At 39.5% G+C, this 15,832-nt stretch overlaps 1 protein-coding gene across 2 annotated transcripts in view; it reads left to right on the top strand.

Moving 5' to 3' along the window:
• The window catches only part of RALGAPA2 (Ral GTPase activating protein catalytic subunit alpha 2), a 299,634-nt gene that overhangs the window by 4,668 nt on the left and 279,134 nt on the right, over window positions 1-15,832 (top strand). For both annotated transcript variants that reach the window (XM_084624472.1, XM_084624471.1), the window contains exons 2-3: window positions 12,087-12,197; window positions 14,574-14,623. In XM_084624472.1, the coding sequence (XP_084480598.1) occupies window positions 12,087-12,197; window positions 14,574-14,623 (161 nt within the window). The remainder of the gene's footprint in view (window positions 1-12,086; window positions 12,198-14,573; window positions 14,624-15,832) is intronic.

Here is a 15,832-nt window from a genome sequence, read left to right as displayed (position 1 = left end):
CTTATGTCAGCAAAATTTTTGTTGCTCAGGGGTGTGAACCCCCCCTTCCCCGAGAGACACAAATTTTGCCAGCATAAGTGCTCGTATCGGCAGGAGATACTCTCCAACATAGCTAGTGCTATTCATTGAGTTGGTTTTATGATGTCATAGAACTGGAAGGGACCTCAAGAGGTCCTCTATTCCAGTCTCCTGCAATCAAGGACTTAGTATTATCTTAGTATAGTCCTGCAGGACTAAGTATTATCTAGACCATCCCTGAAAGGTGTTTGTCCAACCTGCTCTTAAAAATCTCCAATGATGGAGATTCCACAACCTCACTAGGCAATTTATTTCAGTGCTTAACCACCCTGACAGTTAGGAACTTTTTCCCAAAGTCCAACCTAAACCACCCTGGCTGCAATTTAAGCCCATTGCTTCTTGTCCTATCCTCAGAGGTTAAGAGGAACAATTTTTCTCCCTCCTCCTTGTAACAACCTTTTATGTATTTGAAAACTTATCATGTCCCCTTCTCAGTCTTCTCGTCTCAAGACTAAACAAACCCATTTTTTTCAATCTTCCCTCGTAGGTCATATTTTCTAGACTTTTAATCATTTTTGTTGCTCTTCTCTGGACTTTCTCCAGTTTGTCCACATCTTTCCTGAAATGTGGCGTCCAGAACTGGACACAATACTCCAGTTGAGGCCTCATCAGGGCGGAGTAGAGCAGAAGAATTACTTCTCGTGTCTTGCTTACAATACTCCTGCTAATACATCCCAGAATGATGTTTTAGTTTTTTTTTTTTTTTGCAACAGTGTTATACTGTTGACTCATATTTAGCTTGTCATCCATTATGACCCCCAGATCCCTCTCTGCAGTACTCCTTCCTAGGCAGTCATTTCCCATTTTGCATGTGTGCATATGATTGTTCCTTCCTGAGTGGAGTACTTTGCATTTGTCCTTATTGAATTTCATCCTATTTACTTCAGACCATTTCTCCAGTTTGTCCAGATCATTTTGAATTTTAATCCTATCCTCTGAAGCACTTGCAACCCCTCCCAGCTTGGTATCGTTCGCAAACTTTATAAGTGTACTCTCTATGCCATTATCTAAATCATTGATGAAGATATTTAACAGAACCCGGACCCAGAACTGATCCCTGCGGGACCCCACCCGTTATGTCCTTCCAGCATGACTGTGAACCACTAACAACTACTCTCTGGGAACAGTTTTCCAACCAGTTGTGCACCCGTTTTATAGTAGTTCCATCTAGGTTGTATTTCCCTAGTTTGTTTATGAGGTCATGCAAGACTGTATCAAAAGCTTTACTAAAGTCAAGATAGACCACATCTACCACTTCCTCCCCCCCACCCCCCGCAGCCCATCCACAAGGCTTGTTACCCTGTCAAAGAAAGCTATCCGGTTGGTGTGACATGATTTGTGCTTGATAAATCCATGCTGACTGTTATTTATCACCTCATTATCTTCTAGGTGTTTGCAAATTGATTGCTTAATTATTTGCTCCATTATCTTTCTGCTTACAGAAGTTAAGCTGACTGGTCTGTAATTCCCCAGGTTGTTCTTATTTCTCTTTTTATAGATGGTCACTATATTTGCCCTTTTCCAGTCTTCTGGAATGTCTCCCATCTTCCATGACTTTTTAAAGATAATTGCTAATGGCTCAGATATCTCCTAAATCAGCTCCTTGAGTATTCTAGGATGCATTTCATTAGGCCTATGTGATTTGAAGACATCTAACTTGCCTAAGTAATTTTTGTCTTGTTCTTTCCCTATTTTAGACTCTGACCCTATCTCATTTTCACTGGCATTCACTATGTTAGACATCCAATCGCCAACAGCCTTCCTGGTGAAAACCGAAACAAAGAAGTCATTAAGCACCTCTGCCACTTCCACATTGTCTTTCCCCCTTCATTGAGTAATGGGCCTACTCTGTCCTTGGTCTTCCTCTTGCTTCTAATGTATTTGTAGAATGTTTTCTTGTTTCCTTGTATGTCCCTAGCTAGTTCGATCTCGTTTTGTGCCTTGGTTTTTCTAATTTTGTCCCTACATACTTGTGTTATTTGTTTATGTTCATCCTTTGTAATTTGACCGAGTTTCCACTTTTTGTAGGACTCTTTTTTTTTTTTTTGAGTTCTAGATCATTGAACATCTCCTGGTTAAGCCAGGGTGTGTCTTTCCATACTTCCTATCTTTCCTACACATTGGGATAGCTTGCTCTTGGGCCCTTAATAATGTCTCTTTGAAAAACTGCCAGCTGTCTTCAGTTTTTTTTCCTTTAAACATGCTTCCCATGGGATTTAACCTGTTATTCCCAAGTTTGCTAAAGTCTGCCTTCTTGAAATCCATTAAAAAGAAAAGGAGTACTTGTGGCACCTTAGAGACTAACCAATTTATTTGAGCATAAGCTTTCGTGAGCTACAGCTCACTTCATCGGATGCATACTGTGGAAAGTGTAGAAGATCTTTTTATATACGCACAAAGCATGAAAAAATACCTCCTCCCACCCCACTCTCCTGCTGGTAATAGCTTATCTAAAGTGATCACTCTCCTTACAATGTGTATACACATTGTAAGGAGAGTGATCACTTTAGATAAGCTATTACCAGCAGGAGAGTGGTGTAAGGAGAGTGATCACTTTAGATAAGCTATTACCAGCAGGAGAGTGGGGTGGGAGGAGGTATTTTTTCATGCTTTGTGCGTATATAAAAAGATCTTCTACACTTTCCACAGTATGCATCCGATGAAGTGAGCTGTAGCTCACGAAAGCTTATGCTCAAATAAATTGGTTAGTCTCTAAGGTGCCACAAGTACTCCTTTTCTTTTTGCGAATACAGACTGACACAGCTGTTACTCTGAAACTTGAAATCCATTGTCTTTATTGTGCTGTTCTCCCTCCTACCATTCTTTAGAATCGTGAATTCTACCATTTCATGATCACTTTAACCCAAATTGCCTTCCACTTTCAAATTCTCAGCCAGTTCCTCCCTATTTGTCAAAATCAAAACTAGAACAGCCCCGCTAGTAGTTTTCTCCACCTTCTGAAATAAAAAAATGTCTCCAATACATTCCAAAAACTTCTTGGATTATCTGTGCTCTGCTGTGGTGTTTTCCCAACAGATGTCTGGGCAGTTGTCATCCCCCATCCCCACCAAGTCATGTGCTTTGGATGATTTTGTTAGTTGTTTAAAAAAAGCTTCATCCACCTCCTCTACCTCGTTAAGTGCCCTGTAGTAGACCCCTACCGTGACATCACCCTTGTTTTTTACCCCTTTTATCCTTATCCAGAGACTTTCAACAAGTCTGTCTCTTATTTCAATCTCAACCTCAGTCCAAGTGTATATTTTTAATATATAAGGCAATACCTCCTCCCTTTTTCCCCTGCCTGTCCTTCCTGAGCAAGCTGTATCCTTCTGTACCAATATTCTAGTCATGCGTATTATCCCACCAAGTCTCCGTGATATCATAGTTGTGTTTATTTACTAGCATTTTGAGTTCTTCCTGCTTATTCCCCATACTTCTTGCATTAGTATATAGACATCTAAGATACTGATTTGATTTCCCCCTCCCTCCCAGTTCTGTCTCGTCTCTTCCTTATTTCTGCTATAACAGCCATGCTCCACCAGATTCCGACCCTTCTTCCAGGTTTCTGACTTATAGATTCATAGATATTAAGGTCAGAAGGGACCATTATGATCATCTAGTCTGACCTCCTGCACAACGCAGGCTACAGAATCTCACCCACCCACTCTTGCAATAAACCTCTCACCTATGTCGGAGCTATTGAAGTCCTCAAATCATGGTTTAAAGGCTTCACGATGCAGAGAATCCTCCAGCAAGTGACCCGTGCCCCATGCTACAGAGGAAGGCGAAAAACTTCCAGGGCCTCTTCCAATCTGCCCTGGAGGAAAATTCCTTCCCGACCCCAAATATGGCAATCAGCTAAACCCTGAGCATATGGGCAAGATTCACCAGCCAGCTACCCAGGAAAGAATTTTCTATAGTAACTTAGATCCCACCCCATCTAACATCCCATCACAGGCCATTGGGCCTATTGACACTGACTATTTAAAGATCAATTAATTGCCAAAATCATATTATCCCATCATACCATCTCCTCCATAAACTTATCAAGTTAAATCTTATCTGTTGGCTTTGGTCACCTGCCCTCGTGGAACCTAGTTTAAAGCCCTCCTCACTAGGTTATCCATTCTGTAGCCAGGTATGCTGTTCCCCTTCCTCGATAGGTGGACCCCGTTTCTGTTTAGCAGTCCTTCTTGCTGGAACAGCATCCCGTGGTCAAAGAAGCTGAAGCCCTCACAGCGACACCATCCTCACAGCCAGGCGTTCACCTCCAGGATGCATCTGTCTCTGCCGAGGCCCCTACCCTTGACTGGAAGGACTAAACAGAACATCACCTGTGTTCCCAGCTCCCTCACCCTTACTCCCAGAGCCCTGTAGTCACTTCTGACCTGCTGAGGGTCATACCTTGCAGTATCATTAGTGCCCACATGGATGAGTAGCATGGGGTAATAGTCAGAGGGCCAGATGAACCTCGACAGTCCTTCCATAACATCTTGAATACGGGCCCCTGGCAGGCAGCATACTGCCCGGGATGCCATGTCAGGGCGACAGATGGCTGTCTCCGTCCCCCTCAGAAGAGAGTCTCCACACAATCACCACTGCTCTTCGTTTTCTCCTGGGAGTGGTGGCTGTGATCCTCCCAGCCTTGGGGGTACGTGGCTTCTCCTCTTTAACCTTTGGGGGTGATTCCTCATCACTCATTGCCAGGGCAGCATAACGGTTCTCCATCAGCATGGTGGGTTGGTTGGGAGCAGAGGTGGAGCACTGCCTGCTGCCAGAAGTAACCAGCAGCCATCGTCCTCCCTGTGACAGAGCCTCATTATCCTCCCCTGGTGGCATGACAGCAGTCCTCTCTAGCTGGATAGTATCCTCAGCCTTGGAAGTCTCCATATGAATACTGTCAATGAATTCCTCATGTGCACGGATGCTCCTCGGCCTATCCACCTCCTGTAGCTCTCCTACCTGCTTCCTGAGAGATATCCCATTGGTGTAATGTGGCTACACAAGCGATCAAGCTGGATCAGTACAGCTGTGCCACTGTAATCTTGTAAGTGTAGAGATGGCATAAGATTTCAATGTAAAAGTTCCCTAGATACCTATGTGTCTGCCTCTGAGCATGTGCGCTTGTGCTCCACACTAGGCATCTGGGTGCCTATCTCCTGCTTGAGCCCCAGAGTGATCCACAAATCGGGGGCAAATAGGCATACAAATAACTAACTCATGTCCAGGCTCCCGTTCAGTGGGTGTGCTGAGAGGCTGCTTACCCGTTCAGGCCCCATTTACAGTCTGGCCACTGGATAAGGAAGTAGTGGTGGTGGGGCCACCTTTATAACTTTTAGCCCAGTGTCTAGAGCATTCACCTAGGATTTGGGAGACCCAGGTTCAATTTCCCCCTCTCTGCCAGAAGTGGGGAAAGAGGATTTGCACAGGGGTCTCCCACCTCTCATGTGTGTGCTCTGACCACTGAGCTATCGGATATTCTGTTGAGTCTCAGGAAACTACACTTGTTGAAGTTGTTCCACTATGGATAAATAAAGTGATTGGGACAGGGGGATTGGATCCCAGTGGGTACCCTAACCACCAGACTACACAGTTAATCTCTGCAGTTTCAGTAATGAGAACACTGAGTTTCTTATGTGTTAGGAAATAATGAAAAAGTTTCAGAATTGTTTGAAATACTGGGAGGGGGGAAGGGCAATGAGTTGAATCACTGGTGATTAGAGAGGAGTTTGGCCAGTAGATAGAATCATCATCAGCCTTTATTTGTTGGAGAAGAATTGGAATTACGAACTTTTGACAAACAAAGCTAGAAAGTAGACATGTCTAGAAGATGGGCAGGGTGTCTAATAGCATGGTTCTGTATAAAGCTTGCAATCTTGTCTTTTATTTTAGTCTTCAAATGGTTGAATGCAGTAGGTGGCTGTTTCTCATTCTAATTGTAGTAAATCTGAAAGCTACTGATCAATAATACAAATGGTATTTAGTGTTTAGATATGAAAAGTCAGTTAATCTACTAATGCTTTAAAATTGAAGGGAGTGATAGTCAAGGAATTGAATGGATTGAAGTGATGAAAATAATTCTAATGTGAAGGGATTGTCAAAAGTTAAGCAACAAGAAGGTTGGTGCTCAGCTTAAAAAAAAAAGTGCAGAAAATCTACTGATTGCTTTGTAGTCTTAAAGATCAAATAAGATAATGAAAGCTTCATTCAGTATAGAAATTGAGGAAGAGAACATTGAGCTTGATCCTTCAGGTGCTATGTCTGATACCTTAATTGAAATGTGGCCATGATAGTGATATTATGTGTCTGTTTTGGGTCTTCTAAACAACTCTTCATAATCAGTTTCATTTGAGAAGCAGTCTCTATTCATCTTAGACACCCAGAAATGAAAAAGGCTCAATCCGTGATAACCATAGGTACTACTACGTAAAAAAAAAAACAAAAAACAGGGTGTTAAATGAATAGTAGACCAAATTGAGCAGGAAAGTGGGAAGAACCACAGAAACTGAGGGGGAGGAAGAAGTCTGAAAAGTTTAAAAAATACCATTGATACTGCTGCTTCATTTGGCTTGGAAAGTTTCACTAGCAAGAAATGGAAGCCCCTGCGTCTCTGGAGCGTCCAACTCATGTTGGCACAGAAATGCAAGATTGAGGTCAGAAGTTCTGCCACCAGACGAGCCTTATGTATTTGGCTCACTTGCTTTTTGCTCTTCTCTCCATCTGAGAGAGCTCCATTCACCAGTGTAAGATTCCATCTATGCTGGTAGAATATGTTTCTGTATTCCTCTCATTGTTGTGAGGGTGCACAGTATGGAGGAGGACAGATATGATTTTTCATTGGGTACAACAGAATAAGGAAATCCAGTGATCTTACACACACGAGTGTTCAGAATTTTGTTTACATCAATTGATCATTTGCACCAGAACTGACAACTTGTGTGCAGAATTTCAGCAGAACCGTAATTATACTGGAACTAGCTGCCACTGGTGCAGTAAAAAGAGAGTGTTGCTGTTGGGTGCCCTTTTGACCTTTTGTCATTCAAAGTTGCAAATTGTTTCTCTGTGCTCTGCAAGAGAATTTTAGGAACAAAATAGCTTGGAAGGAAAAGGATGTAGCTATAAAAACGTATGCTTATCTCAGAATAACAGTAATTTTGTTAGTAGTTATCTACACCGTTGTTAATGAGTTTATTTTTTGATTAGGCATTCCACCCTTCACTCCCCCATGAATAGAAGGGAAAGTGGTGTTTGTTTTTTTTAAATGATCTCATCTTTTTCATGCAAAATCCTGTAAATAGAAGCCTTGTTTTCTACTAGCTGTTGTATTTAACAGAAGGCATTCAGAGAGAGGAGTAAAACATTTAGTTTGCAAATTCAAGACCTGTATTTGTAGGAAACAATTGGCACAAAACACTTTCCATGGGTAGATCACTTTCATAGTACAGACTTAAAAAAACAAAACAAACAAAACTTGGCCCTTCAAAATGTATAAATAGCAAGTCAACAAAAACTATTATTTTACATTCTGAAATTGTACAGTGTTGTGGAGCTGTTGTTTTCCAATTAGTCTCTATAACTTTGATTAAAAGAAGGAATGGCCCCTTGAGAAATAGCACCACAATAGAGAGAAACCTGGGACAACAGAACATGCATTATCTACCGTGCTGTTATTCCCAGTGCATTGTTAGATAGACTCGTTGGGTTTGGCCTACCATGACCAGAGTGGATAAAAACTGATTAAATAAAAAACTTGTTTTAAAAAAAAATTAAATATATTTTTCTTTTTTTTTAATTTGTTTAAAATTAATTTTGAAATTATGTCTACCTATGTTAAGGCCTGCTTTATAATCCATTAACATAAATAGACAAGATACTGCATCAGCAATTCCTCAAATTTTAATGAGTTAAAGAGTGCTGCTGCTTTTTTTGAATTACATACAGAATCGGAGTGAAACATCTCAAACTTTATAAATATGTCACAGTTACGTACTGCATTAAGTATACTACTATTTTCAATCTTTACAATGCAGCAAATGCTAGTATTTACATTTTTCCAAATAGAAGTACTATACTTCCAGTTTCTGTTGCGCAGAATGGGTTTGCCTTAATTCAGGGGTTACCTGAGGGGGTGGTGAGGCTATTACATGGAGGGTTGCAAGCTATCAGCCTCCACCCCAAATCCTGCTTTGCTTCCAGCATTTATAATGGTGTTAAATTAAAAACACTTTTTAATATATTTATAAGTGGGGGAGGGGGGGTGTCTCAATTAGATGCTTGCTATGTGAAAGGGGTCACCAGTACAAAAGTTTGAGAACCACTGCCTTAATTGCTTTTGATTTCATCTTAGTGAGCACATCAGAGAGCGTATTTTCTTCATTTGAACTAATTCATTCAAAGTTGACAAACCGTTTGGGAGTTAAAATAGCAGGCAAGCTTTTCTTCCAGTTTATAAACTAAAACCAGTTGGGAGAGGATGAGAGCTAATTCTAAAAACTTAGAGGACATGGGATCAGATTTTCAAAAGTATTTAGGCACCTAAAGGTGCGAATCGATGCCTAGTGAGATATTCAACAATCTGAATCTTGAGGTGCTGTTGAAAAATTCCACCCATAGTGATCAGAAGCAATATGGCAATTCACTAACTACAGGCGGTAGTTCCTGTGTTTAATAAAATAAGTTTTAAATACAAAAATATTTTGATAAACTTATTTGTTTATGTATGCAGCCCTTTAAGGTAGCTTTGTTTGTTCTAGTTAAATAATCTTAATGCTTTTTTAGCTTTCTAATTGGATTCCAGTTTCCATTAAGAAGCAGCTTGAAGCACAAGTAAAAATTATCTAGTAAATAAATGTCATTCACTATTTTCTAACATAATAAAAAAAGTAAAAGATGAAGAAGTTGAACAAATATATATTGAGCTATATAATTGCTTAAATAAACATGTATAAAGTGTATTGTCGTGGTGAGTGAGTGTGTGATGTGCTGGTAGATTTTGTGTTGATTTGTGCTGGTGGAAAATGAGGCACTATCTGTGTTTGGGGTTCTTGTGTGTGCTGGTTGTGTGATTGGTTTTGAAGAACTATGGCAGTTGAACCAAGTAATCCACCATTTGTGCATTCCCCTTTACACAAGCAATGAAACTGCTGCATGTAAATTAGCTGTAGAGTAGGGGTGGTGACTGGTGGAGTTACTTCTCAAAGGTTCTCAACCTTTTTACCCAGGGCCCCCCTAAACTTAAATAGGCAAACCTGCAGACCTCCAACTGGAGGTGATGCATGGGGGTGGGGTGGGTCATGTGTGGTCACGTGCTTCCCCCGATTTTTGAATTCCAGTTGGCTGTGCTCCCTGAAGTGCTGATGTAGCAGGTCAGAGCCGTGTTGTATCTTGGCTAGCTGCTGCCTGCTTATGGAGTCAGTGGCTGAGAGGTAACCCCTTCTGAAAGCAGGGGGAAATCTCTCTTCTGCAGTTACACTGGTCATTTTGGTCGTGCTCCCTCCCTCCCCCAGCCCAGAGAGGCTGGGTGGCCTACTGAAGTGAGTCAATGGATGGAGGTGGTGCGGCACTCAGGGCTGAAGCTCAGTTTATTTTGGCGGAACCCTTGAAACTGGCTCGCAGACCCCCAGAGAGCCATGGACCTCTGGTTGAGAACTAGTGGTCTAGGACTCTTGACATGGCTTAGTTACATGCCTTCGAGCTAGTCTACACTGGCAACACTAAAGTGCTGCCATGGCAGCGCTTTAACTTGCCTTGTGTGGTTGCAGCACAGTGCTGGGACAGAGCTCTCCCAGTCCTCTAAAAAAAAACTCATCTCCTTGAGGGGCATAGCGCCCACTGCTGGGAGTGCGGCTCCCAACACTGGTGCACTGTCTACACTGGCGCTTTACAGCACTGAAACTTGCTGCGCTCAGGGGGGTGTTTTTTCATACCCCTGAGCGAGAAAGTTGCAGCACTGTAAATTGCCAGTGTAGACAAGCCCTTACTATAGCAGTATATGGCACAGGTATAGTTCATAAAGTCAAAATGGCTGAGAACTTAAAAACTGGATGCTAAAAGAATGCATATTCCAGTGATGATTGAACCTGGTGAAATTCTGAACAAAATGAGCACTCAACCATACTTGTAGCGGTTTTCGTCACTTCATGTTGACTCGACAGACCTGCTAGGCCTTAGAGCAGGGGCAATGAATTAATTTTTTGTCAAGGTCCAAATTTCTTGGTAAAGGCTTAGTCAAGGTACGGACTGCAGAGAAGAAAATAAAAAAAATTAACAATGATAAGTAAATAAAAAGATTTTGGGATCGCTTCAAAAGCATCTGGCAGTCTGGATTTGGCTTGCAGTCTGCCTGTTGATTACCCCTACCTTAGAGTGACACATAGGTCAGCAATCCTGGAATCTTATCTATATAAGTGGTAGTTCTGTGTAAATCAATGATAAAGAGTAACAGACTTTTATGGTGATATCAGTTTTCTGTTAGGTTCATGGCGACCTAATGCAGTATAGACATGTTTGTGTCACAGAAGAATTGTTCAGTTAAAAGATCATTAGTGGAAGCTGGCAGAGCTATGATACACAGAGGGATACTTGGTCTGTTTCTCTACGCTGTTGCGGGGCGGGTGGGACCCTAATGTTTATATAATGCTAAACAAGCATTAATTCCCTGGTGGGGTAAGGGAATATTCTTTCCATTTTACAGGTAAGAAAGCAGACGCCCAAAGAGATTGAAGCCAACATTTTCAAATGTGAACCACTTACTTAACTGTATGACTTTGAGGTGTTGAGTACATGTTGACTTAATAGGAGATCTGGGTGCTCTGTATTTCTGAAAATCAGACCACTTACTAGGATAATAAATTTAGATTTTTTTTTAACTATTGTGAATGTACTGTATGCTTTGACTTGCTAAACATATTTGATTATAATGTTGCTTTTGAAACAATTATAAACATTGATTCTGCAAAAATATAGTAAACTAATTTTACTGTTGTAAAATGTGATCTTGCTGATATTATGGTGTGCTCAAAATTTGATATCTCAGTCAGAAACATCCATATATATATAATTTTAAAGAAAACTACCAGATGCACCAGGTCGCCTCACAGTGCTCCTCTGTATCAGGTTTAGTGTTGCTATTGTTCATAAAAGATCAGTAGGACTACCAAGAAAAGTGTCAGCCAGTGTCCAAGTTCATTCTTCCCAGCAACAACAAATTATGATGAGAAACCAAATAAAGGTGGCACAGAAAATTCAAAGGATATAGAAACTAACCCACTGTGCAATTTTGCACAGATTGGCCATCCTATGTCTAGAGAAAAACAGGCATTTATGATCCATTCTAAGCCCATTTCAGAGTACAACCTTAACAGTAGAGTCACTACCAGGCACCTCCATAATGTAATGTAATTTTATATTGGTGAGCTTCCATGCTGGTTTTGCGACAGAATTTGACTAGCAAATGTTATTAATAGAGGTCTGCACGTTCTTCTTAGAAATCTGGTGTACCAAATTAATTCTGGTAGCCTCTTCTAGGTTTTCATAACTATACATGGAGCAATCACTGCAGTTTTACTTGCAATTCTTTTTGCACATGTAGGTGGCCAGTTAGACAGCTTGCTGGCTCTCTGTGTTTGTTTATTGCAAATGCATGTATAAGTATGAGTGTCTGGGCCCCCCCCAGCCCCCCATTGTTGTTTGTTTTTATTTGTAAGTGATAGGACAAAACTTGTGCTTGAAGTATTGGGAACTGTTTTCTTGAAAATACTAATTTTTCTTCAGCTCCCTTTCATAAAGGGAAATGGAAAGAGACTTTAAATATCCACTTTTGAACATTAGTAGTGCAGTATAAATGTAATGTTAAATATTTTATAGAAAATAATGTGACAGTTCTGTTATTGCTACGTTAATAGTAGATTTTTTTCATGGTAACTTTTGTTTGGGGAAAATACTGGCTTCATATTTCTGGTGTTTGTAAGTTACATTGTCTTGTCTTGTACTTTTTCTTAATTTTTCAGATATTGTCGAAGGAAGTGACCTGAAGCAATTTTTTGAGATCAACTATTCTCAAATTTATTTTATCTTCTATGAAAATTTCGTAACACTGGAAAATAGCTTGAAACAAAAAGGTAATCTGTCCTGTCCTACAGTTTTGCCAGGATTTTTTCCATAAACCTGCAGGTGTTCTTAATCAGTTTTAAAAGCATTCCAATAAACACACACTCTAATTGGTATTTCTTCCATACCTTGCTGTATTCATAATCCTTTCATAGTTCCATACATTATAATATTTTATGTACCCTTAGCATCAATACTGTTTACATTTTAAGTTTTCAGGTACTTAAGCTTCATTTTGTAAACTCAAGCCAGAAAAAGTAACTTGTTAAAGTAACTCTTGAGCATTCCCTTCAACTTCTGATTTTTTTTCCTAAGAATTTGGATTTATAAATCTTAAACAAAGGAAAGCTGCTAGAACGATCAATAGAAGCTGTTATAGGTACATGCAAAAATCATGACCTAGAACAAAGCATTTCAAAAACACTTGTAGGTATGGGGATATTGCTGGTTTAACTACTACTAATTTAAAATCCATTGATCATTATGTGGTTGACTTTCCACTTAGCAATGAACAATTCTACCCATATCTACAAATCAGAGGTTTTTTTGAAACTATGAATTAAAGGTGGAAAATAAGATCTGTAAAGAATGAGGAAAATATATTTGCAATATGCCCTAACATTATTTCTAAAATACGCTTCATATGATACCGATTGCTGACAAGGAGTTTTCAAAACCCCCCATAACTTTTCAGCTCAAATCCACAAAGAGACTTAAATGTTGCAATTCCTAACTTTTAGATGCCTAGAAAATCACTGAACAAAAATGGGATCCGCAAAGTCTGAATTGGGCAGCTAGACTCCCTGTACAATGAATAGGAGGAGATAGGCACCTAAGAATGGGATCCAAAAAAGCCAGCCTGCTAGGTGGGGAACTGCCTAACCTACCTAATGGGAAATGCCAACGAGGAAGGTGTGGTAAGTCCTATCAACAGAGTTTGGTGCTGAAGTCTGGGCTGCAGGGAGATTCCTATCTCTGCTTGAGATCCACAGCCATGAACCCTCTCCTCGAGTAAGATGGCTTCAGCACCTAATACCATGGAAAATGACTGGGGATTGGGAGGGAGGAGGAGGAGCCAGAGGCAGCAGAGACCTCCTTCATAATCTTTAACCCAGTGTTTTAAGGTAGTTACCTGGGATGTAGGAGAAGTTGATTCAATTTCTCCCTCTAATGAGGAGAAGGGATTTGAACAGAAGTTCTCCAGCTCTCACATGATATTTTGTCTGCTTCAAACAAGGGAAATGAGTCCTTGCCCAACAGGGGTGTGAAATTAACAGAAAATGATTAACACTAGTTGGTAGAAGAGGTAAGACTAGGCCTTATGGTCTCCTGGTTCCCATCACTGTGGGTCTTTCTATAAGCCAAAAGATATTTTGATGGATGACATTGTTTTTGCTTGTCTTGCTTGGAGCTCTAGCTCTGTGTGTGTATTGTATGCATACGGCGCAGGAGGTTCAGCAGGACCCTGAACACTTGAAGTGCAGCTGGAACATTCAGAAAATTGGTGGCAGTTTTTCAACTTCTATGGCACAAGCGGAAATGGCAGTTTGCTACTGTTTATAGCATAGGTGTGGTTTGCACACAAAGTTGCACCACATCAACTAAAGTTGAGATTTTTAAAGCAATTTAGTTAAATCCGTGAAAAATGCTGTGTGGACACTTATGAGCCAGTTTTAAGTTGACTTAAATCTGTTTTGTTTGCGTTGGTAAATTTACAAGCACCAGCTAATCTAATATAACTGGTTTTAAACTGACAAGTGTGTTCAGATAGGTTTTTGAATTTGCACTGATTTAACTAAACCCATTTAAAAACCAATTTAAGTTAGTACAACTTGTGTGTAGACAAAGCCTTTTCAGGGAAGGAAAGGATTAACTAGTCTTCAAATGGCTTATTTAAAAAACACATTTTAAAAAATATATGTTTAAATATATTCTCTTTATTAACTGAAAGCTATTTAAAGACTGTAATGATAAATTTAATATAGATTATGCCTTGGCACAAAAATTAAGCATTGTATATACACCAAATGTTTATATATATTGTTGCGGAATAATTAAGTCCCAGATCCTGTAAATACGCTTGTGCTCAATTTTAATCATATGAATAGTTCCTTTGACTTCAGTTAACATGAAGGTTCTTCGGTGGAACTATGCATGTGCTTTAAGTTAAGCAAGAAGATATGAGTTTGCAGGATTGGGGCCTTAGGTGTTATATATTGATTAACTGCTAATATACTGCAATATGGGGATATACCTTTCTGTTGTGGCTCAAAGCCTTTCAGTTCACTTAAATAAAAAAATCATTCTGTTCCTTTTTAGGTTTTCTTGCGATTATAGAACAACAAACCACGTTATTTTGATATGAAATACTGTTTTCTGTATTGCAGGGAATAAATCACAAAGGGAGGAGCTGGACTCCATTCTGTTTCTTTTTGAAGTAAGTTATCTTATTACACTGTTTACTCCACAGTGAGACCTACAAATATTATTCTTCACTACTTCATTCCTTGCATAATCATTTACACCTGTACAGAGTAAATTTAATATGCACAAATCAAAATGGTGGTGTTGTTTTATTCCCATTTTGCGCAAGTGTCAGTGACCATATAAGATTCAGGCCCTGTATTTAGTAATACTTCTTTTTTTAAATAAATTTGCAGAAATAAACTCTGTATTATGATACATGAATAACCATGAGCTTGAGTAATATCCAGACCTAAGAAATTCAAAATGAAAATAAAAGCTATTTCATCTTGCAACATTATATGGAGCCTAGTTGTAGACTCCTCTGGCCTTTAATCACTATTATATATTGTATTAGTCCGTTTCTTCCAATCAGAATAAAGGAATTTTTAAAATCGCTTGACTTCAGCCTTTTAGGCTTTCTGATGAATGCTAATGAAAAATATCACTAAAAATCACATTTAAATTATTTTAGACCATAAATATTGTAGAAATATAAAACACACAATCTGGAGATAAATATTCTGTATGTTAATTTGTGGTGTTGGGGGCACTATGTCTAATAGTGTTGCCTCTGCCAGTGCCTTGAATGAGATGACATTTATGGTATAAAAGTGATAATTTATTTCTAAAGATATTATAAATCCTTTAACTTTCTGCAGTTAAGAATTCCCTACGTACTCTTTTCATCTATGCTTTTTCAAAGCACTGAACACCCCTTATGTTGCGGTAGCTACGTCAGACCAGGAGAAAAATTAAATTTAACCTGCCAATCAAAACTTCTCATTTTTCAAAGTGTGAATAAGAATGCTTCAGCACATTAAGGGGTTGAGGGTTTGCTTGCTGGTAGCAAGATATGATTTATAATTAGAGATGAAATAGCTAAAAACAAATTGGAATAACTTTCTAAGTTACCCCTTCAATTTGAATCATGTTTCCTGTGTATGTTTCTGTCTTGTTGACCCACTAACAAATGTTTTCCTGCCCATATTGATGAAATGGAAGCTGAAATGAAAATTATGGGGAGCACAGACTTGACTGCTGAATGTTTCCACTAGGCTTTAGGAAAGTATTCAGCAGCAGAATAAGTCTTACCGTGTATTTTAAAATTTCTTTCTCCATTTCCCTCCAAGCATGCATTACTCCATAATTCACCGTTCAGTTCCTGCTTCACTAAAGTTCT

Source organism: Lepidochelys olivacea, assembly GCF_965140295.1.
Source record: "Lepidochelys olivacea isolate rLepOli2 genome assembly, chromosome: 3".
NCBI classification, from domain to species: Eukaryota; Metazoa; Chordata; order Testudines; family Cheloniidae; genus Lepidochelys; species Lepidochelys olivacea.
Note: the sequence above shows the minus strand (reverse complement) of the source record. Positions and strands in the feature narration are given on the sequence as shown.